This window comes from Microtus pennsylvanicus, chromosome 8 (assembly GCF_037038515.1).
Source record: "Microtus pennsylvanicus isolate mMicPen1 chromosome 8, mMicPen1.hap1, whole genome shotgun sequence".
Lineage (NCBI taxonomy): Eukaryota > Metazoa > Chordata > Mammalia > Rodentia > Cricetidae > Microtus > Microtus pennsylvanicus.
In genome coordinates this window covers 80354056-80377178 of record NC_134586.1, presented here as the reverse complement: position 1 = coordinate 80377178, position 23123 = coordinate 80354056, and the positions used below count along the sequence as shown (strand labels likewise).

Below are 23123 nucleotides of genomic sequence, written 5' to 3'. Positions count from 1 at the left end.
AATGTTTATGTAGGCAACATTTGTACTCTAAAGGAAATCATGTGAAAATGTAAGAAAAAGCTCTCTGCAAAGGAACAGGGCAATAAATTGTAAATAAATAGTTAACAGTCTTGCATTTTAGAAATAAAACCATTCAGCACTGTATCTATTGTGACATGATTTTGTTAATGTCAAGTCATAGGACTTTCCTGGAATTCGCTGTGGAGACATTGAAGAGCACTCACTCATTTAGAATTGAATTTAGGGGAGAAATCCGACATTACTTCTTTGTACCCAGATGCCTAAATCTGTTCTTCAGTAAAAAGCCAGCTTATCTCTCTGCTAGGAAACAAATCCGCAAAAAGAAATTCCTCCCACAGTGTACATAGGGCACTCTACAGAGGAGCAAGGCTGCCATCCCTCCTCCCACAAGAACCATAGCCAGCTTGGACTCTGGCCTCACTCAGGAGGCAGCTGTGGTCCTCTGCTTTATCCATTAGGAGACGGATGCCCATGGGGCATCTGCACATGCAGCTCCAAATCTACTTTTCTGCTTAAATGGCACAGCAGTTACTCTCTGTTGTTTCTGGTATCAAGCTATTGCCTGCATCAGAATTAATTTTAGATGTTTAAAGGGATTTTTAGTGCTCATCCTTCTCATGGAAGGAATTTGAGTTATCCTAGATCCATTCAAATAATTAAAATTTATTTTCTCAGAGCTGTCCTGAATACATAGAATATATGAAACATGCATGTTAAATAGCTAAATAAAACTTACCTATCTTCTCTTAATATTAATGGTAGTCTGATAGGAGATCAGTAGGGGAGTTATAAAGAATGAGGGTGAGCTGTTCAGAATAGATCAATTAGCAACCAAACTATTTTCTGCTTTCCTTTTCATTCTGTTTCTTTTCTTTTCTTTTTCTTACCATTCTCTAACTACAGATGCACACCACTGTTTTAAGTCTGTGTGAATGAATTAGGGCACAAGGAGAAGGGGCGTCAGACTTAATATTGTGTGAGCATGTGAGTTTTATAGAGGAAAGTATAATCACAGTTTTCTCTGAAGTACTGTTTCACCATTCTTTCTATGGCTTTGGAAATATTGCCTACAGAGGCCAAGGAGGGAGAGAGAGTAAGGGTGGTAGAGAGGATCCTTAGCCAAGGGGAATTAATTTATGTTGAGTGATGCTGAGACTATTTTGTGTTTTGAAACATTGACTCAGGTATATATTTTTAATATATATATACATATAAATATATTATATATTTGTTTATAGATAATATAAATATTATATAATAAAGATGTAATATATTTAAATATATTATATAATGTGTATGTGAGTGTGTATATATATATTTATATATATATATTTCCCCCAGCTTTTGAGTTTTAGATATAATAGTATGAGGATTTCAGCTTATGTAATAACTTATTCTCTTTCAGGGACTCATCTCTGCTGTTCATACTCAAAGCTCATGTTACATTTTTAAAAGCCATTTACAATAGGCATTTCTGTCTGTGGCGGCTACTCAGCCAGCCTATAATCCCATGATAAGCTATCTGTGTTCTCTTCACTCCACTGCAATCACTAAATTTTTATCTCCTTTGGTATTATCTTGATGTGTTATAATAGAACAATGCTGAATCAGACAAGCTGTCATTTTTATTGCAGTCGTTTCTCAAGGAAAATGTATATGCTGAACTTGATATCAGAAGGAGAGAACACAAACATACCTTTGTTCTAACTTATGAAATGCTCTGCTATTTGAAACTTAAAGAATGGTGGAAATAAGGTGTCTCTCTTCTTATATTAATAACTTTATGTAGGCAATATATTAAAATATTCCTTTACAAATTTATTGTGTATGAAGCCATTTCTTTAAACCATTTGTAGTATAACTATATTCATGTTGTAAAGCTAATATCTAAAGTGAATTTATATCACAGAACTTGATTATATTAATGATAAAATATGTCAGCATTTTATTTAAATTCTCTTTTCATGGAAGACTAAAAGGAATCATTAATTTATCAAGCAATTTTGTATTAGTGGGACTATTTAGGAAAGTGTTTCTACATTTAGATGTGGTATTTGATTGTGAGCACATTGCATTCAAACTGAAGGCCCCGATAATGAAAATCAAGAGTGACCGCAGCTCTGCTGAGCATCAGCACGTGACCATTTTGTGCAGGTGGGGCTTCTAGGGAGCCACCATTTATGTTGTCTCCATCCAGAGACCTTCAGGCTCCTGGGAAACTGTGAGCAACTACCTGGTTTTTATTTATAAAAGTTTGATGAATGAGTCCTTCTGTTTTAGCTATACAGATATATTTGCTTCGTCCTTCCTTGTACCCTTGATACTTTAGGGTACCCTCAACTACAAATGGGAAGTATATTTTAATACAGCTTTACTCCCATTATTGAAATGAGTAAACGTAGAAGGAGACTGCTCTTTTCTTTCCCAGCCATCCAGACACACATAATAACACAGAAACTATATTAATTAATTACAGCATTGTTTGGCCTATTCTCTCTCTATATCTCTTCCATCCTTTCTATATTCTGCCCTGCTATTGGCCAAAGCAATTTCTGTTTTTGTTTTTGTTTTTTTTTTTTTGTTTTTCGAGTCAGGGTTTCTCTGTGGTTTTGGAGCCTGTCCTGGAACTAGCTCTGTAGACCAGGCTGGTCTCGAACTCACAGAGATCCACCTGCCTCTGCCTCCAGAGTGCTGGGATTAAAGGCGTGCGCCACCACCGCCCTGCTCCAAAGCAATTTCTTTATTAATCAATAGTAATAAAATATATCCATAGCATACAGAAGGGAATCCAACATCATCTCCCCTTTTTGTATAAATAAAAAGGAAGGTTTTAACTTTAACATAGTAAAATTACATATGCCAAAAAAGGTTCAAGCAAGAATTAAAATTACAATATTTGGTCTATTTGTATCTGGAAAAATTAAAGAAAATATGCTATCTTTGTCTTTGTCTTTATGAGTCTAAAGTTTCATACCTAATTTATCTTTTATCATAACTAAAGAAAACTATAACTATCAAACTTAAACTCTTCAAAGACCCCAAAAGAATATAAAATTACCTAAGTAAACAAGAAGTGAATTTAAACAACCTTAAAAACTCTAGAATTGACAGAGACATCTCGCTGCCTGGACAGTCACCCAAAGTTCTTCTGTATCATTGAGGCATTCATCTCCAGCCTACATGCCCATAGTATCTGGCAGAGTTTTCCATGAAGCGAAAAATTTTAAGTATCATTTGCTTTCTTCTGTGTCCTGCAGAATATCTGGCAGCTTCTTCAATAAAGCAGGAACCCTGAAGGACTGTCTCGCCTTCATTCAGCAAGTTTATTTCAGCAGTCATTTTTCTGTGGGTCCTGTATTCCAGTTCATACAACATACCATCAAGCAGTTCAGGAAAGAGCAGTTTCTTGCCCAAATGACTAACAAACTCCATAATGAGCCTCTTCCATGCCCATCATCCTTTTGAAGTAATTTGTGCTGCCAGAAGCAGACATATCTCATTATTCAGAAAAGTCTAAGTTCTTAAAACATTTTAAATGCCACATTTTGTATCTTTAAAAGTGTTGAAGATTCTATCTCACTGATATATATTACTGTATATCTACAAAATCTAACTAACATGATTATTAGATTGACTATTATAAATGATTATTAATTAAAAATGTAATTTTAATTATATGTTACATTTTATATAAACTGTATAAATATAATACCTTAAACAAGAGCATAAATACATATATACAGTATAACAAAAATCAGCCTTAAAATTTATATATCAATGAACCAAGATCCATACCAATGCAAAGTATTCATCTCGATAAAATATCCCTCTTTAAATGAAAAAAAAAAACAATCATTTTGGGAATTTGGGCATAGTTTTCTCCAAACTGCTTCCTGCTGTTTGTTGGGCAAAGTAGTTTTTGCAGTTCACAGAGACCTTTTGAAGGGTCATGTTCCATTAAACCACATTAACCTGGAAGGAATCCACCGGTTCACATCTTCTGTGGAAACAAAAGCAGGACCTCTTTTCAAAGTAACATATCCTTAGATTCAAATTTTTAAGCCAAGATACCTTTAAAATACACATGTTAGTTAAGCTTAGCAACCTGTACAATGAAATGTCTCTCTGTACTTAGCCAATTCACAGTCAAAAAATTCAAATAAAATACAATAATATATATAATTTTGATTCTTTGTGTATATTCCACTTTTACATGGCTTATTTTTCATTGCTCCTTTAATCTATGATAATCTGTACTCTTTCATGTTACTTTTACCATCCTTTAGGCTTTGTTTTATTTTTTAAAACCATTTACTTATTTTTATAACAATCTATACTCTTTTTTTCTTCTCTCTCCCAAACCTATGTACATTGATCCAACAGTGGGACCCATTCAGAGGTTTTTTTGATCTGAGTCTGTCTTTATTGTGTATGTGTAATCATTTTCTGACCAGGAGTGCTTTTTTTAACCTATTAAGTGGATGTGGCTAGGACCAACTCTGTGGCCCTGTCTGTTTGCTCTGCCCAGTTCAACATGTCAGAGGCATGTTCACTGCCTCTGTGAGCTATGCTCATTGCCCCAGTTCCAGGGACACATGCATCTATGTCACCAGTAAGCAATTAGTTGCAAGACTCACAAACCCCATTTAAGTGCAGGACCTCTTGAAAGAGTAAGAGTTTTGTGCTACCAGCATGAACCAGGAAATAGGCTCTTAGAGAAGTTTTCTCAGGTTTTGCTGCTATAACTGAGTCAGAAAGACTTCTCTTAAAGGAGCCCCACCTCTGCTTGCCTCTAGCAAACAAAGCCCACTAGAGAAAAATGCTGCTACCAGGAAGCTGTGCTTAACTCTGTTCTTTTGTGTCTAGAATTTCTTCTCAGGTTTTATGTGGATGTAATGGCCCCACATTGGTGTGCCATTTTGTAGGAGGAGACTGCTCTTTTGTTTTTAGTCTGCCAGACCCAAATAAAAGACCAGACCCACACAGAAACCATATAAATTATGGCATTGCTTGGTCTATTAGCTTAAGCTTCTTATTAACTAACTCTTACATCTTAAATTAACTTATTTCTAGTAATCTTTGTTATATCAAAAGGCTGTAACTTACCAAATAAGGTTTTCTTCTGGCATCTGTCTCCTTTGGCAGCTACATGGCATGCCCTTAACTCTGCCTACATTATCTATGTATCTATTCAAGCCTGGCTATATTCTGCCTTGCTATCGGCTGAAGCAGCTTCTTTATTAACCAGCGGTAATAAAACATATTCATGGCATACAGAGGAGAATTCCACATCAAGTAAATGGCCTTCTTAAAACAGAAGTGCTATTGTCATAATATCCCCAAGACAGTTATATTACATTGCAGAAATCAATTGCTCTGAGTTGTACCCTCCTACTGGCATTCTTTTTTTCCCATCTTTCTTTTGCCCTCAACTATTTACTTGTATTGGATTTTTAGTTTATTGTTTTACAAAGAGTAAATTTAGTTTATTAGTTATAGGACATTCAAGAAAGTTCTTAAACAGTGCTTTTTAAATTTATCATCTGTGCACCATATATGTAAAGTGAAAACAAACATTATAAGAATGTTATAAAGCAGAAATCTAAAAATTTATATTTAAAGTGTTCTTATAATAAACAGGATACATAATTTTTGTTTAAATCAATTTTCTGAATGCTGGAGACAAGTGAACTATAGGAGAACTCCAAGAACTCCATTCAATGCTAGCATTAGCTTTAAGGACGTTCAGGAAATCATTAGTTAACTCCATTTAAAAACACACCAAAAGGTCAGAAGTATGAATTACATGAGATTTATGGTCCATGCTTGTGAACCAAATGCCTTAGGCATTTATTCTTGTTTATAACACTGTATAATGTTTCAAACATCATTTCCCATTCCAGAGTCTATAAATTTGACACATGTCAGCATCAATTGTGAACAGTATACCAAAGACATATATCACTTCTTAAATATCAATCATTAAAGTTGGGTACCCAAACAAATTAAGTGAACCCCAATGGAGTACAGTGTGTATTGTAGGTTACAAAGTCCACAGAGCTCAATCAAACCTAAAGGAGGAACTGAAGAAGAAAGATTGGGTAGAAAACTTTAGGGAGAGTTGGAACAAGGTAGTGATAGTGACTGAGAGATACAATCAAACTATATTATGTAGACAAACTGAGGTTTTAATGAATAAATAAGTGAATAACTAAAAATACTTTATTAATTCTTTGAGAATTTCGTACAATATATTATAATCATTTTCATCTCAAACTTTCACCCAGAACCACTAACTGTTCTCACATCCACCTTACCTTCCTATCCCTACAATCTCTAACTGCTCTCAGACACACATTACCACCCTACCCTCACAATTTTGTGTTCTCTTTAAAATAACCATTTGGCTCCAATTTGTGCTCTTTCTGTATGTAATCCTAGGGAAGGGACTATTCACTGAAGCATGGCCAAAGTACCAGAAATCACACCCTTAAAGAAAACTGACTTTTTCTCTCAGTCTCTAAGAAGAAATCAACAGTCCATATTTCCTCATTTAGGGGTGATAACTCATGAACCCTTTTCTACTTCATTCTAGAGCATTTACTGGCCTAATCTTATGCAAGCAAGCACAGCTATCATGAGATCATCACTGAATCAGTCTTGTCTGGTTAGAAGACATAGTTTTACTTTAGTCCTACCTAACATTTGTTCTGTCCCTTCCTCCTCAGTAGTCCCTAAGCCTTGTTGGGAGGGTGTGATACAGATGTAACTGAATACTTTCTGGGTCTGGGTTACCTCACTCACGATGTTTTTTTTTTTCCTTGTTCTGTTCATTTCTGTGAAAATTTGAAGATGTCATATTTTTTAACAACTGAATAGTACTCCATTATGTAAATGTACCATATTTTCTTTATCCATTCTTCAGTTGAGGGGCATCTAGGTTGTTTTCAGGTTCTGGCTATTACAATTAATGTTTCTATGAACATAGTTGAACAAATGTCCTTGTAGTTTGATTGAACATCTTTTAGATATATGCCCAAGAGTGGTATTTCTGGGTCTTGAGGTAGGTTGATTCTCATTTTCTGAGAAACAGCCATACTGATTTCCAGAGTGGTTGAGGACTGTTACATTATTCTGCATCCTCTTAAGCATAAGCTATCATTTATTTTTGAAAGGTGTCTCCTCCTGTCATTTTGATGATTTTTTTTTTTGTCTAGCAGAGAAGAACTGAGGGAAAATTTAGAAAATGAGAGTCCAGTGGCCTGAATGTTTAATTTTTCTCTTTGACTGATCTCTACTGGTCCCTAGACTATGCTTATGTTGCTTTTAAAGGGTCCATAGTTCTTATGTGGGTTACCAGCTTCTCTTGAACATGGAGTTTTCTTGACTTTGTTCTGTAGGCAGTGGTCAGCTGAAATGAAGTTTTTACCCCATCCAAGTTGCTGTGTTTCCACAGTGCTGGTGACTGTGTGGTACCCAAGATGCTACTCAGATTTTATGGTAACTTTCAAAAGCACAGCTTTATCTTTCCTGTTTTGGCACTAATAGTGACCATGGCAACAGTCACTGGAAACCCCTTCTACAAAATCCTTACCAATCCACCTTTGTAGATTTTCTGATAGAAGTCTCCATTTGCCTGATGAAAGATACCACTATGGTGGTGGAATATTATGGAAAAAGATGGATTTTTGTTTCAGTCTTCTGAATATAGAGAATGTTGTTTGGTCCAATGGTAGAAGACCAAGCCCACAATTGTCCAATTAAACCAAGCTGCATTTTGAGGTGCACCTGGGACTGGACAGCAGACTGTTTCATCATACATCTTAATTTGAGAAGATAGCCACTATCTGCCTCCTGAAATCCATTTTAGAGGAGATATGAGGTATATGCAGAGGCGAGATATCTAACTATTATACATTGTTAGAAAGACACAATGAAAGGACAGGAATAAAGGTAAAGAGACTTCAAGTGTTGATGAAGTCAAACCTAGGGTCTATAAAAGTATCAGCTAGGGTGATTAAGCATTTTCATTCCCTATAGTTCCCAAACTGTGATCAACCAGTGAATTTACCTGGTTTCTGTCCTACCATCTTACCTGGACATCACAAATAGATTATTCTTAAAAAAATTTTTTTAAACAAATAAATTTAAAGAAACAAACTATATAATCTTAGACAAAGAAATCCTATTTCTAGCTTAAAGGTTGTTTTGAAATTTTAGAGTATTATCATAAAAACTGAAAATATATTCAGTATGAAATTTGTCCTGTCTGTATATAGCAAAAACAGTCTTTTCTCTGTCTTTGTCTCTCTATTCCCTGCCTCTACCTGCCCTCTTTCTCTTTTCCTTTCCCAATTTTCTTCTTTCTTTCCCTCTCTCTTTCCTGCACACAGATACACAGACACACACACACAGACACACACACACACACAGAGAGAGAGAGAGAGACAGACAGACAGAAACAGACAGACAGAGAGAGAGAGAGACATACACACCCTAGATAAACTATAACCAGGGAAACAGAAGCTTCAGCATCTTCAAGCCGACGCCTGCCCTGTACTGAATCCTGTCTCTGTTTCTCTTGGCTGTGTCACACTGCCCATTTATTCTCCTTACCCGTCTCATCAGGAACTTGGGTGAAATAGTGTAATGAGTGTACAATATTCCAGTGTGGATAATATATGTAACTTGCTTGACATTACATATTTTTCATGCAGAAATGACTATCACAAATACTAGGTTTTATGTATTTATTAGACTCCCAAAAATGTTGTTTATGTAAAACACAATTATGTTATAAAAGCATTCAAGCCTTCTCACAGAGGGAGACTGACAAACAACTAAATTTGTCACTACTAATTTGCCCCTACTTTGATGAGATAGCTCAATTTTCCTTCATGAAGCCTCCGTACACAAAAAAAGCTTTAGTAACAAAACCTTCACCTTCACTTTGCTAACGATGGTTTCTATTGATAATTTGCCATGTGTAACTTAAAGCAGTTCTCCTTAAACATTGCATTTTAATATTAAGAAATCACAAGTTCAGAAAAATTGTTTTGTATCTGACTTTGGATGAATGGCTCTTGTGTTCCTTCAGTTTTATTTCTACTTAACCATATTCAGCATTCTTTCTTATGTCTTTCTTCTCTCCCTATAACCAAGGTCTCTTCAGGATCTATCTAAGCAAACAGATATCCCGTATGGCACAGTCTTGGACTCTGCAGTCTATCAGCATGTCCGCATGAAGGGCCTGAATCCTTTTGAGAGGGACAGCATGTATTCCCAGATGTGGAGAATGATCAACCGAAGCAATGGGTCGGAGAACAATGTTCTGGAGTCCCAAGCAGGCATTCAAAAGGTACCCTGCACTTCATGAATAGTTTTCACCAGGTTGTTTTCAACACAGTCATGACTGAATTGACATTTATTTCTTTCTCTTTTATTGAATTTATGACATTGAACTTTCAGTTAAATAAATTATATTTTATTGTTTTAAGGAAAATCTCAGGGCAGCTCAATGTTCTCCGAGAGAAAATTCCAGGTCCCCAGTAATGTCTCATCAATAACTTCCCCTGGAAATCCAAAGGTGATGATGTTATTTTTTACAGAAAAGGATTAGGGACTTATAAACATGATGACTAAATATGTTTTCCCAAGTCCATTCCAAATACCATTCATGTTATCCAATTCATTTAAATGGCTCAATGTGTTTTCTATACAACATTTGTTCTGAAGACTAAAGCTTTATCTTTACCTGTGATTATCTAAAGCTATTTGGAAGAAAATTTTAATCTTGTAAACAAATACAGTCCCTGCAAATGACTGTTTCTGTTCTCCAAAGTGAAAATCTTTATCTGCTTATTTTTCTATAACCAGCCATTTAGACGTAGATATATTTAAAAGGCTTAGAGAGGCTTTTGCACATTTGTTTAAAAAAAACATTAAAAGCTATTCTTCATTCTGGATGTAGTTTATTTACAAACAAACACAAACAATTCAGATCTCAGAAGCCTCCATAAAAGAACTGTGTAGTATTTGGTTAAAATTATGCCCAATAGCTAATTGTCAGCATTCATTGGGTGATCACGGAATGAACAAATGAACATGTCAGAGCCATGACAACAGAATGGATGGCAATAGCAGCAACAGTCACCTTCACTTTTTCTCTGTGACCTTTCACAGCAGACTAGGTCTGATCCTGAGTCTGAGCTTTCTGCACACAAGACAAATGCTCCTCTAAAGGAGGGTTTTATTATTTTAGTTCCTCTGCTTCAGGTTCCGGTAGGGCTCTCACCCTTCGGGATCAACCTAAATCATCTTTGCCATTGTCACATTGTCATCATTGTCTTCTTTGCGAGAAAGTGAATATTCTTAGCATGTTGGCAGTAGCCTCTAAGGAGGAAATACATGATCTTGCTCTATCCGGTGAATCCTCTGATATCTTTGACTTCATTATATAAATCCAGTTTCTAAAGGCCAAAGTACTGGTTGGAAATATGACTTTCTTGTCTTTCTCAAAAGGCTCCTGGAAAATTAGCATGGCATCATCAGAATAAGAACCTAGGAGTATAGAATGAACCAGTCTCTAGCTAAGCATGTGTACTGAGGGAAGGAAGAAAGGGTGGATGTTTTAAGTTTATCATGTAGGTACTTACAGAATGTAAGTAAATTAGAGCTTCTAATTAAATCTTTTCATTTGAAGGGTTTGAAGAAATAATTTTCCTTCGTATTATCAACCACCAAAAGTGAACTTTGCAGGCCTGGAAGAGTACATTCATGCCCAAGTGTGTGTTCAGTGTAGATAAGGCCCTCACTCAACCCCCCACTGCAGAAAAACAGAAATGCTATTTTTGAGTATCAATAAAAATAGAAATTCTTATTTTGTACTTGTATTACAGTTCAGTAGGGAAAGCAGCCCAAAGATAGCTCATTTTCTCTCATCAAACATATATAATCTCAATAAAGTATTTTAAAACAAACGTACGTGTTCACCCATGCAGCAGTGTATCCTTCTTCAAATATTTGCTAAATACTAGCTGTGTGCCAGGCCCCTAGATAGGAAGTAGAGATTTGTTCAGCTTTAGAGAAAAGGTCACTGGGCTCATGAGCTGGAATCTGGTGAAGAAGACAAGAGGGATAGAAAACATGGTTCAAATGCTGATAGATGCCACGAGACTTTCAAAAGGATGTTAAGGCGAAAGTTGCAGAGACGATCTACAGCTCACGTTTTTTTCTCGGTATCTCACTTTACTCACTCATTGACGAAAATACTCCCAGTGGAAGCACGAGCCGAGAAGCCCTCTCATCCTGGATTTAAGTGTAGTTCGATTTTTAAAATAAATTCTGAAATTGGACCATATATGTTAGAATCCTGCTGAGACTTGAAAGTTTCATCGTTATGATAAGAATGCCTAGCTCATACAGGTTTTGTTAACACTAAATCAAGCCACGCATGTTGATTTTCTTCTATAAACCCAGCACTTGGGAGGCTGAAGCAAGAGGATTGTTAAGTTGTTGATCAGCCTAGGGCACATAGCAAGTTCCCAACTCAAAAAACCTAAAAATATATAAGTAATAAAGATGAAATACCATTATATAGGTAAAGTTTCAATAAATAATACGAGCAGAAGCAGAACCTATCTTTTAAGATAGCTTGAGAGATTAACAAGAGAATGGACTTATGAAGAATTTGTAACTACAAAACTGTATCATTTAATATTTCCTTCTTTAATTTATAATTGTAATGTGATAAAAAAAAAAGAAAAGGAAAAGGAAAGTGCAGTCTGAGAAGTAGAAGGGATTTCTATTTCCTCAGAGTTGACTGATCAGGACAGGCAATCAGTTGAGGCAAATAAGTCCACCCCTGAGATGTGTCTTCTACCTTTGATGAAAGGGTAGCAAACCCTGACCCAATGAATAAGCAAGCCTGTGTAAAATGTATTTGTAGATTTTGTTCACCAAATTGGAGGCAGTTGAAAATTGACTGGTCACAGGATAGACAGCAATAATAAAGTGCATTTGGGTTCAGTTTGTAAGGTTTGAGGCAAGTTTTAGTAAAAAGCAAAATCAGCAATGGAACAATAACCTCATCTGTCGAAGCTCACTGAAGGTTCGGAAATCCAGGCCTATAAGACACGAAGCCTGACTATGGGTTCTGTGCCCAGAAACTTGATCTTATACAGCTCACATAGCTGCTTCCTGTTCTCTGTCACTGGTTTCTAATTTGTGGATGCAGGAAATAGAAAAAAGAAAAAAAAAGTTCTTCAGCTGTATCTTTAACAGAAATCCATATCTGTAGTAACTGCTTCACAGAGAAATCCACATCACTGGGAAGGTCAGTCCTCAAAATCTATAACGCTGAATAGCTCTCATTAATGTATTGGGTTCTACTTGTTCTTAATTGAGCTACCAGTTTCCCCTCCAGGAAGGCTTAACCTGATCCCCTCAGGTATTTTTGTTCAATTGTGCCAGAGACATCTTCACAAACGCACAGTAAGTTGAGAGTTCGTATTCTTGCAAGATAGTCATGTGTGCTGAGCCATCCTAATTAAAATGAAACCAGTGCATTGCAGTGTTCTGCCTGGGGATTTCAGCATAAGTATTCCAAAGGTATTATCTGGGAAATGTAACTGGATTTTTTTTTCAGGAGGTTAGCAGTTATTCTTGAGTACCTTCTGTGAATCAGGCAGTTGTCTCCGTGGTGATGAGAGGAATGAAGTCTTCTCTGGAGTTAACCTCCTAGCAAATGAGCAGACAGTAAAGAAAGTAAAACAAACAAGCAAGCAAACATATTGTATGTTCAGGAGTGTGAAAAGATAAAGAAAGAAGCGAAACCATAGAGGAGGGTTTGACGTGTGGACAGCCAGGTTGTCCTAACCTCTTAGATTTGGCAACCAAGGCTTCACTGTAAAGGAGACCCTGGAATAAAAACTTGAAGCAGTTGGGATGGGAAGACAGAGAAACTGACAAAAAGAAGGAGATAGATTGAGAAATAATGGTGGATTCCCGGACAAAATATCTTTACACATAGAGTCCGTCAATCCAAGCTCTAAGGTGGGCAATACCTGGATTTTTGTAGACTATTCATAAAATAAGACCTGGTGAAATAAGCCTACAGGATCTGGACCAGAGTTTCAACAAGAACGGAGAGTTAGAAAGTCAAAAAGTAAAGTGGAGAAAACAACAATGTATTTCTCCTTAAAGCATGATCCTCTGGGGCAACAGCAAGAACCCCACCTGAGAGCTGATGATAAACATCGACTCTCAGCCCCACCCGAGGCCTCTGAAGGTGGACCTTAGACTTACAAAATGTGAGAATAATTCTTGTGCATCCTAGAGTTTACATCATACTAATGCAGGATCATCTAGAACATTCTGATTTGGCTTTCACATGTGAGGGATAAAAAACTCGAGGTTTTTGAACAGAAATGTAATCTGACTGATGTCACATTTTGGCAAAGACATCTTGGGGGAAAACAACTAATGTTGCATGTGGAAGCTGGATATAAGCAAGGAGCCCACACTTGGGACTTGGCAACGTTCTAAAATAACACCACAGCAACTTCCACCCTATTGAAACACAATGCAGACTACAACACTGAGCAGTCTTTGAAATCTATCAAACTATTTTGGTGGGTGGAGATGGGAGGTGAGATAGGTAATTCTCAAAAGTCCATAGAGAAACTGCTGAGTCTCTATTTCTATTATCTGTGGTGGCAGGAAGAAAGTTCCTTTAGAACTTTTTTTATTTATATGAATAAACAATAGCTTAGGTCTTTGTCTTAGTGTAGAGATTTGGGGGAAAAGGAATAGGGGTGGTAATTCCGGAAAACAGAAGAAACTTTAGGTCAGTAGACTTCCTAGATCAAACGAAGAGTCCTCTGCAATGGTGGGCACAACTATTAATGTAATGCATCGGCATAATAAGGTTCTCTGTCTGTCCTGTTCAGCTGCCCCACTATAAACACAGGGTGGGCATGGTAAATTTCTCCAGATCTGGTCTTACATACATAAGTATCAGAGAAAACAATAGGGGCAATGGAGTTGATTATGCACAAACAAGTGATTATTATTATTGCTTTCATGGATTCTAATCTGCATATGAATGTGATAAGAAAGGAAAACTGAGGACATCGAAAGAATGGCAGGAACAATCAGTTATAGGTCAGAATGGGACTTGGGAGACAATGGGTTCTGTGAGCTCGAATAACAGAGTTAAAATAGTATGAGGTTGGTTCTGAGAGGACATATTTGAACGTGAGATTATAAAGAATGCTGCTGTTTTTAAAGATGACAGGGTGGGGAAGTGCTTGTCTGAAATAAAAGGAAAAGCACTCTTGGCAACAAGGAAGTCAGGAGACTGGGAAATCAGTTACTGGAAAAGGTTGTCTATCTCCAAAAATACACAGAGAGCTGGATATGGAAGAGTGCCAGGAAACCACATGATAAAACCAAGTAGAGCTGATGAGAAGCAGTTAGTACAGTCTGGTAAAAGGAGCTCAAAGACTAGAGGATGTCAGTGACAGGCATCCAGGAGTGCTGCAATGGCGAAAAGGTTGTCTGCTCCTGATCCAGCCCGATGGTGTGAACATTCTAGCTAAGGAAAGTAGCACCAAATGAGACAAGAGTAAGAAGCATGGTGCCCTGAGGAGAAGCAGGTTCTAGTGAGCAAAAGAAGGAAGAAGTCTTCAAACAGGAAATGTGGGGTATAGGTCAGGGAGCCATCCGTTTTGGTTTGCCTAAGATGATCTCATTCTCCCAACACTTTCAGCACCATTTACCTTTCTCCCTTAGGAATTTCCATATGACAGTTAATTGTACAGTCTCCCTAAACACAAGGACTTCACTGATGATGAACTCCTGAAAGCACAGTAGAAGTATCTGGAGAGCTATCTAAAATTAGCGGATATGTATAATCATATGGATAATATATAAGTAAGGTTCTGGGAACCTTGGGCTTGGCATGATGGTAAGCATTTGGTGAATGAAGCCAAACATAACTGTGACTCTAGACAAGGAGTGATGAGGTGTTGAGTCAAGAATGCCAGAGGGGTGCGCATGTTCCCAGTGGCGTATTGAGATGTGGATACCTCTGACCACAGAGACAGGCCAACTTTGGTCTATAAGCAGCCAATGCTAGAGTGTATTCCTACCTCAGATTGGACGGGGGTGGCTAGGATGGTGGGTGGCTAATACATGCTAGACTTTAAGAGAATACATACAGACCAAGTTGTACAAAAGGTGAAAAAGGCCATGAGTACAACACAAATATCAACCACGGTACAGTTGTATTTATTCTTAATCCTGGTCATAGGTACCTCTAATCCATGATAGCCACATTCTCTTTTCCAGTTGGTCCACTTTGCCTCCCCTTACAGTGCTGTAATATCATTTGGCACTGAGTGAAAATGCCAAAGTAGAGTAAACGTAATCAATCTGAAGCTGAAAGATAGATCAAATGCGTTTCAGTGAACAGCATAACTGACTGGGTGTATAACTTTAAAATCTGGCTTAGGCCTTTATTACAAAAATGAATCATCATCGGGACCTTGTGGGAGGGTTGAAGAGGGGGGGAGAAAGGTAAGGAGGGGAGCAGAGAAAAATGTAGAGCTCAATAAAAATCAATAAAAAAATCAGAGTTAAAAAATAAAAAAAATTAATCAAAGTGAACACTACTTGAGGAAATAAAATTAAACAGCTCTAGGCTATGAGAAGCCAAGCATTGGGCTGTCATAATGCTGGGCTTAAAGCTGGCACCATTTGCCCTCTTGTCAAAAGATTGCATTAAACAGTATGAGTCACTTTCTGTCTCTCCAGAAATCAGAGTTCGTCTGTAGGAGTTAATTATCACACAGAGAAAGAGGGGAACCTCACACCAAAGGGAGAGAGAGAGAGTCCGAGTCCATTTCTCATTCTGTGGATGTATAGTCAATTCCTTGTGTTTGACGGGTGTTGCCAATCTCCATTTTTTAGAAACTTATTTTAATGATAACCCTTGTGGATATTTTGAATAAAATTCAGTGTTGATTCTACATCTACTCAACAGGAGAAGAAAAAAACCTAGAGTTAGGAAAGTCTTAAGTATTCACTAGCAGTTTAACTGGGGTTTGGGTGAGTCAGAGTCTGGAGAACACAAAACATGCCGAAGCTACAAGTTCTTATCTTGATGCTCAGACCAAAAAAAAAAATGTGGTGTGTGGAGTGGATCTTGATCGAAATAATGAGGTTTCCTATGGGTGTAAAGATAACACAACTTGTCAGAATATATGGTCTTAAGGTTGGTTTTTTTTGTCTGTTTTTTTGTTTGTTTGTTTTTTGTTTTTGAAATACTGGAAATTGGATTTTGCAGCCAGGACGTAAGCCTTATCTAACGTTCTTCCAATTAGTCACTTTCAGTTCCACAGCGTCAGTTCCACAGCGTCTAGTCGCTCACTTCTTACACAATGGTGGTTTCCTCCTGGGAGGCCCGTGGTTAGTGCTGGTTTAACACACACCTGCGAACTCAAGCAGAAAACTTGCCCAGGAAGCCTTCACTTCTGAGTTCGTCATGCGTTCACTGCGCTCAGAGCTTCCTAGACAGTAAGAACTTTTAACAGTGTTCGCCGTTTGCTCGGTTCTTACTTAAAACTTCCGCAAACTGGAAAATGCCATGTGCCTCCAAAAATTCTGTTGGAAAATTTAAACTTACAATCTTACTAGTATTCTAAAATCAATTCACTCTGCTCACCTCCTTTACCCCTAAGGTCAGCCTCCACTGACAGTGGGCCATGTAGCTTTCTCACTTTCTTGTCCATTTTATCAGACAGTATATGCAAATAAGTGCACATATGCATCAGGAATTTTAGCTTGAGTCATACTTTTCCTTCCATTTATTTATTTGTGTGATTGTGGAAAGTACATGCCACCTGCCACCCTTCTTGAATGAATATCAGAGGACACTTGCTGGAGTTGCTTCTCTCCCCTCACTGTGTCCTGGGGAGTGAACTCAGGCAGTCAGGCCTGGCACTGAGCACTTTTAACTGCAGAGCCATCTTGCTGGTCCCTGGTTCATATTTTGATTATTTTAAATAACCTTGACCTTTTTAAGTTACTACATCACAAACACGTTTCAGGTTAGAGTATATGACCTGTACACCATTGCATTACCTTCCCAACATCCCGTGAACTTGTTTTATTTATTTATTTATTTATTTATTTATTTATTTATTTATTTATTTATTTATTAAAGATTTCTGCCTCCTCCCCGCCACCGCCTCCCATTTTCCTCCCCCTCCCCCAATCAAGCCCCCTCCCTCGTCAGCCCAAAGAGCAATCAAGGTTCCCTGCCCTGTGGGAAGTCCAAGGACCACTCACCTCCATCCAGGTCTAGTAAGGTGAGCATCCAAACTGCCTAGGCTCCCACAAAGCCAGTACGTACAGTAGGATCAAAAACCCATAGCCAGGCATACACACAGACAGAATATTGTATACATAATAAATAAATATTTTTAAAAAAACCCATTGCCATTGTTCTTGAGTTCTCAGTAGTCCTCATTGTCCGCTATGTTCAGTGAGTCTGGTTTTATCCCAGGCTTTTTCAGACCCAGGCCAGCTGGCTGTGAACTTGTTAAATGCATTGAAGTTTACTCTATCTGGAAAACAGTAATACTGATCATGCGTTTTTGTGTAACTGTTAGTTTTCTTCTAGACGCGCTCCTAAAATTGGCGCTGTAAGTTGGAGCGCACTCACGTTAGCATATTTACAGCTATGTAATACGGTCTCGACAGACATACCAGTCCCTACTGCGAATTATTATCAGTACTCCATTCCTCTCACTTCCTGCCCAAAACTTAGAATTAAGGACATTACAGCTATTTTGTTTTTCATTTGCCCAAAATGATGAATGAATAGTATTTCACCTCGATCTTCCATTTTCTGATAGTTTTAGTGAAACTGAACATTTTAAAGGTATATTTTGTACATATATAGATAGGCAAATTTTTACTTTGTCCATTTCTATTACAGTTTTATAAATGTAAGATGTCTTTTGTGTTACTGTAGATTGAACCCAAGGGATCCCATTCCGTAGCAAACTCTTCCACTGAGCTGTGTTTCTAGCCCTCTCCTTTAATATTTAAAAAAGGATTTAAAAAAAAAAAAACAAAGTCTGACTTGGAACCACTCTGTAACCCAGGCAAATCTTAAACTTGAAATCCTGTCCCAGCATCCTGGCTAACCAGGGTTCCACCTTGTGGCACCTGGCCCAGGTCTTTTTTTATATGAATAATACAAAAATCTTTTGTCTTTGATAGTCTTCTTTTCATCCTGAATGTTTTCATCTTCCCGCCCATTTCCACATCTGCACCTCTGCTGCCAGGGAGCAATGGCAGAAACGACGCTTGGTCACGTTCCACTATAAATCCACATGCCCCGGTGTGCACTTCAGCACACACTTCTTTTGGCAGCCAATATTTCTACAGAACAGCATTTACTTTGCAAAGAACAGAAAAAAAAATAAGTGGTTCTGTAAATATGTCTTTAAGCCATTCGCTGTTTGCGCTTCTATCCCTGAGACGGAAAAGAAACAAGGATGTAAATCATGATATACGGTGAGACGCCTCAACATTTTGAAATAATTCTCTATGAGTATTTTCTAATGAAGATGTCAGACTGTCCTGCTTGTTTGCTTGTTCCCCTGTAAAAAGTGCTTTTAACATGCACTTTGCATTCTTAATATCTGCTCCGTTGGTGGTAGTCAGAACCCTGTATAGGCATCATTTGTGCCCTGAAGGCCTCAGAACCTAGATGTCCCTTCAAATCCATAGCAAGATCTTTCTTTCCTCCATCTCCTCCCCACCCTTCCTCTTCATCTAATTTATGAGTTCTTTATTGTACTGCAATTTTCTTCTCCACTGCTCGATTGAGTTCTCCAGATGAAGTACAAAGGCCATGATCACCACCCTATATTTCTATTCTTACATCTCCAAATTCATTGCCATTTGGGGCACTACAACTTCTGATTTCAAATCCTCCCCACTCATTAAATATCTGTAAGTATTATTTTCCTTACTTTGAATTAATCTATATTATAAAAATCCTTTATATCTCTGCAGTAGGAAACTAGCTCAGCCTGAGAAATAAGTAAATAAAGAGTGAGTGCTTCAAAAATATTTGAGACAACAAATATGCTACAATAAAAATTATTCTTATTCTTAATGGAAAATAAAATCCTCCATTATACATAGTTATAGATACCAAGGTCTCTAAATGAAAAGTATATTTTCAATAACTCAGCAACTAAGAAGCACTTTTGAAGTCAAAATGAGTTGCTTTGCAATATAATTTGATCACTTTATATTAATATTTTAATAACATTTAGCATAAACTTTTAAACCATATTTCTTTTTATATTTAAGATGTATGTGCATGTCATGTTGACATGTTGAGGTCTGAGTGTACGTATGTCTGTGTGTGTATGTGTGTATGTGTGTGTGTATGTGTGTGTGTGTATGTGTGTGTGTGTAGCTGTGTTGCTATGATGGAGGTTAGAGGGCAACTTGCCCTATGCAGTTCTGTCTTTCTGCCAAATGGAACCTGGAGATTCAGCTCATTCTTCATACTATCTTGTTGATCCTGTACATTTTATCAAAAGGTTTTATTTACTTTTTGAACTGGGCTAAAGTACAAGTGACATAAAACGTAACATCTTCAGTATTTTAAGTGTGCAGTTAAAGGTTAGTGTTATACAACATCCACACTTCATCTAAGCTCTGTCTTATAAAACTAAAACTGGTTTTTATTAAGTAACGCCCCCACTATTCCTGCCCCCACTCCACTATCCTTCGCCATTTTACTTTTCATCTCTATGAATTTGATCATTCTAAATATCACATATAAATGGTCCCATACAGTATCTGTTCTTCCATGACTGGCTTATATAACTTAGCAAAGTATCCTGACAGTTCATTCATGACACTACATGTGTCAATATTCTCTTCCACTTTCAGGTTTAACTGTATTCACTTCACTGCATTGTGTTAGCTATTCCTAGGAAGACATAAACAATGTCTATTCGCCCCAGAAAAAGTACAGTTCTACCCAAGTTCAGTATGGCAAACCAACTAGTTTATTGGGCTTCCTAACAGAGCATACGTAGAGGGTTACTTACGTGACTTGCAAACAGCTGCATCACTGAAAGGTCCTAGCACATCAAGGCGGATGCCCTTGTGGAGAGTTCACATTCAGCTGACTTTCCATGCCTGTACACACTAGCATCTCCCAAGATCACTGGGAGGCATATATAGGACAGCAGAAGGGAACAATGAAGAAATCCCAGTTGCAGATTCCGTGGCCCTTTTCTCCCTCCTGCCAGGGAGTATTATTGCCATTACCATAGCCATCTCTGTTTCATTTTGTTCAATTAGTTGTCCAATTAGTTCAATGGCTACCTGAAAACATTGAAAAAGTAAAAACTGTCATTACTCCATGATGGTAATGGGAAAACATCATGCTGGAATTCATGTATTACATATTGCTTATCTTTACACTCTCAGTGAACTCTTGGAAACATTTACCTCTTGGGAAGTGTGACTTCCATTATCACAAGTATATAAATATCTATTAGAATCCTCCCTTTTAATTCTTATGGATTTATATTAGAAGTAGAATTGCTGTATTATATGATCATTCCGTTCTCAAATCTTATTTTTGAAGAGAACCATACTGTTTCTCTTAGTGTCATCTTTGGCACCAAAGCATCTGTTTATACAAACACAGGACAAGATTCTAATTCCTCTTAATGCTTGCCATTATCTGCCATCACCATGCATTAATCTATTATCTATCTTATTTTATCTATCTATCTTTCATCTATCACCTATATATATATATAACATAATCCATATATATATATATATGTCTATTATATGCCTATCTATGACCTATATATGTCTGTTTTATTAAGAGTGGACATTTTCATTGTTGAGAAGGTAGAAATATATAAAACTATAGTCAATTTTAATATGCATTTTTGTAAGTTCTATACTGTCTAAGAAACTTGAATATTATTATATTTCAAATCTATATCAGTAGAAAATTAAGTTTAGCTGGCTTATCATATAAAATCCTGAAACATAAGCTTTAGTCTCTCCCACAAAATAGTTTGCCCACTAGTGATCTTCTAAGCCAGAAAAGGCTGGCAATCGATTAAATCTATCAAGAGAAACAAATCAGAATGCGGAGTGAGGCTTGGGCAATTTAACAAATGAAAATTAAAATTGGTAATATTGTATGATGGCAATCTTGTCAATTTAATTGGATTGAGGATTGTATCGAAGATTCGAATGGCATTCTTCAGAGTTTATCTGTTGGGGCATTTCCAAAGAGGATTACTTGAGGGAGTAAGAGATGCCCTGAATATGGACATAGGCTGGGGGCCCCAACTCAGTAAATGGGGGACAAGGAGAGGATGGTTAGCACAGGAGCTCTCTGCCTCGTGACTGCCGTGATTTGAACATTTCTGCTCCCACACACTTCAACCTTGATACACTGCTCGCTCATCTTCAGCACAGAACTACAGAACCACACTTCCAGGGATGGACACTCCTGATACTGAGAGCCAGATGAGCTGGGTCACCCATCCTGCCATGAGCATGATCTAGCTAGCCCGCTAGCTTTTGGGGGCATTAATGATAATGCCATGTCATAATATGGTGGGTGCCCTTCACAGTGTGAGCTCCAGACCAGTTGCAGTGTGTGTGCATATATATATATATATATATATATATATATATATATATATATATATGCGCAGTATGTATATTATATGTACAAGCGATACAATATAAAACAATACAGCATGATATAAGCGTTCACATGCTTGAATTTTTCAGTACCAAGGCACAAATCCTGCCCTATCTTTGTTCTTTATTTTCAATTCATCAGCTAGTTGAGGTTAACTGAGTGATACATCAGATGGCAAATGTTTCTGCACTATGGTACTGGCATCTGTTTTGTCAGAAGAAAACATCACTTATCCACTCGCTCTGCATCTCCACCTGATGCCCTGCCAGCCCCCGCCAGGCTGATGTCTGACACTGAGCTCATTATCTTTCTCGCCAAGCTGATGCTTATCTGCCCATATTTCTTATTTCGGTTCAAAAGCACCAATGCCCTGCCCGCTTTACACTCTGGAAATTGAAGAGTAATTTTTATTGTCTGCGTTTTTCTTACAAAGTGAATTAATTGCCTTACCTCTCAAAGCTGCCTGTGTAGCCTCTCTTCTATTAATTCTCACCTTTCCCTTTTCACTCACAGTTTAGCAATTCATGTCCTTATTACTCTCTGTGACTGCAGGAAACACTAACGCTACCTTTCCCTTTCTGTGCATCAATCTTCCCTCACCATAGTACCAAGAGTGATCCATCTTACCGCAAAGGTGTTGAAATGTCCCACCGCAGCTCAGATTGTTTGCGCTGGCATTTGGAGGTCTCTATGGCCTGCCATTACTCACTCCTTTACTCTGAGTTTGCTCCTTCATTATTTTCACTCAAAGAATGCCAATAGCCTGTCCTGTGGGATCGATCTGATGCCTTCCTTTTCCTTTCACATGCTTCTATTTGGCCAAAGCCAGATACTTTCTCTTAACACCCCTTCCACATTCTTTTCCAGGCACCCACCTCTTTTCAGCCATCAGTGCATTCCGCTATCTTCTTTTGCTATTAATAGGTTGATTGTGTTCTGTATCAGTAGTCACTGAAAAGTATTGCCTGCTTTCTTTCCAGAATATTGAGTTTTCTATGAGCTCTTTAAACACATCCATCCTCATATCTGATCTTATCTTACTGTTATGTTTTTCTATGTTACTCCAGATTGTTTTCTACTTGGATTGGGATTTATATGCACACACTCCCTATTGACTAGTTTCTCCCTGTGCCTCTAATAACTCATAAATAATGTCAGTGTTCTGTGGCTTCAATGAATTAAATTTTAAAAGCTGTTTCAAGTGTAATTCTTAGTGTCTGTTTTAACATGAGTGACTAAAATCATCTTCATTAGAAATCAGTCAAGGACTATTTATGGGTTCAGATCCTTCAATTCTAATGTATGAACTGTCCTAAGATGT

The 23123-nt window shown here is 37.5% G+C and overlaps 1 protein-coding gene across 5 annotated transcripts in view; it reads left to right on the top strand.

Annotated features, from left to right (window-relative positions):
- Positions 1-23123, top strand: part of Grid2 (glutamate ionotropic receptor delta type subunit 2) — a 1369063-nt gene that overhangs the window by 1116363 nt on the left and 229577 nt on the right. For all 5 annotated transcript variants that reach the window (XM_075983936.1, XM_075983939.1, XM_075983937.1 and 2 more), the window contains one exon: positions 9184-9379. In XM_075983936.1, the coding sequence (XP_075840051.1) occupies positions 9184-9379 (196 nt within the window). The remainder of the gene's footprint in view (positions 1-9183; positions 9380-23123) is intronic.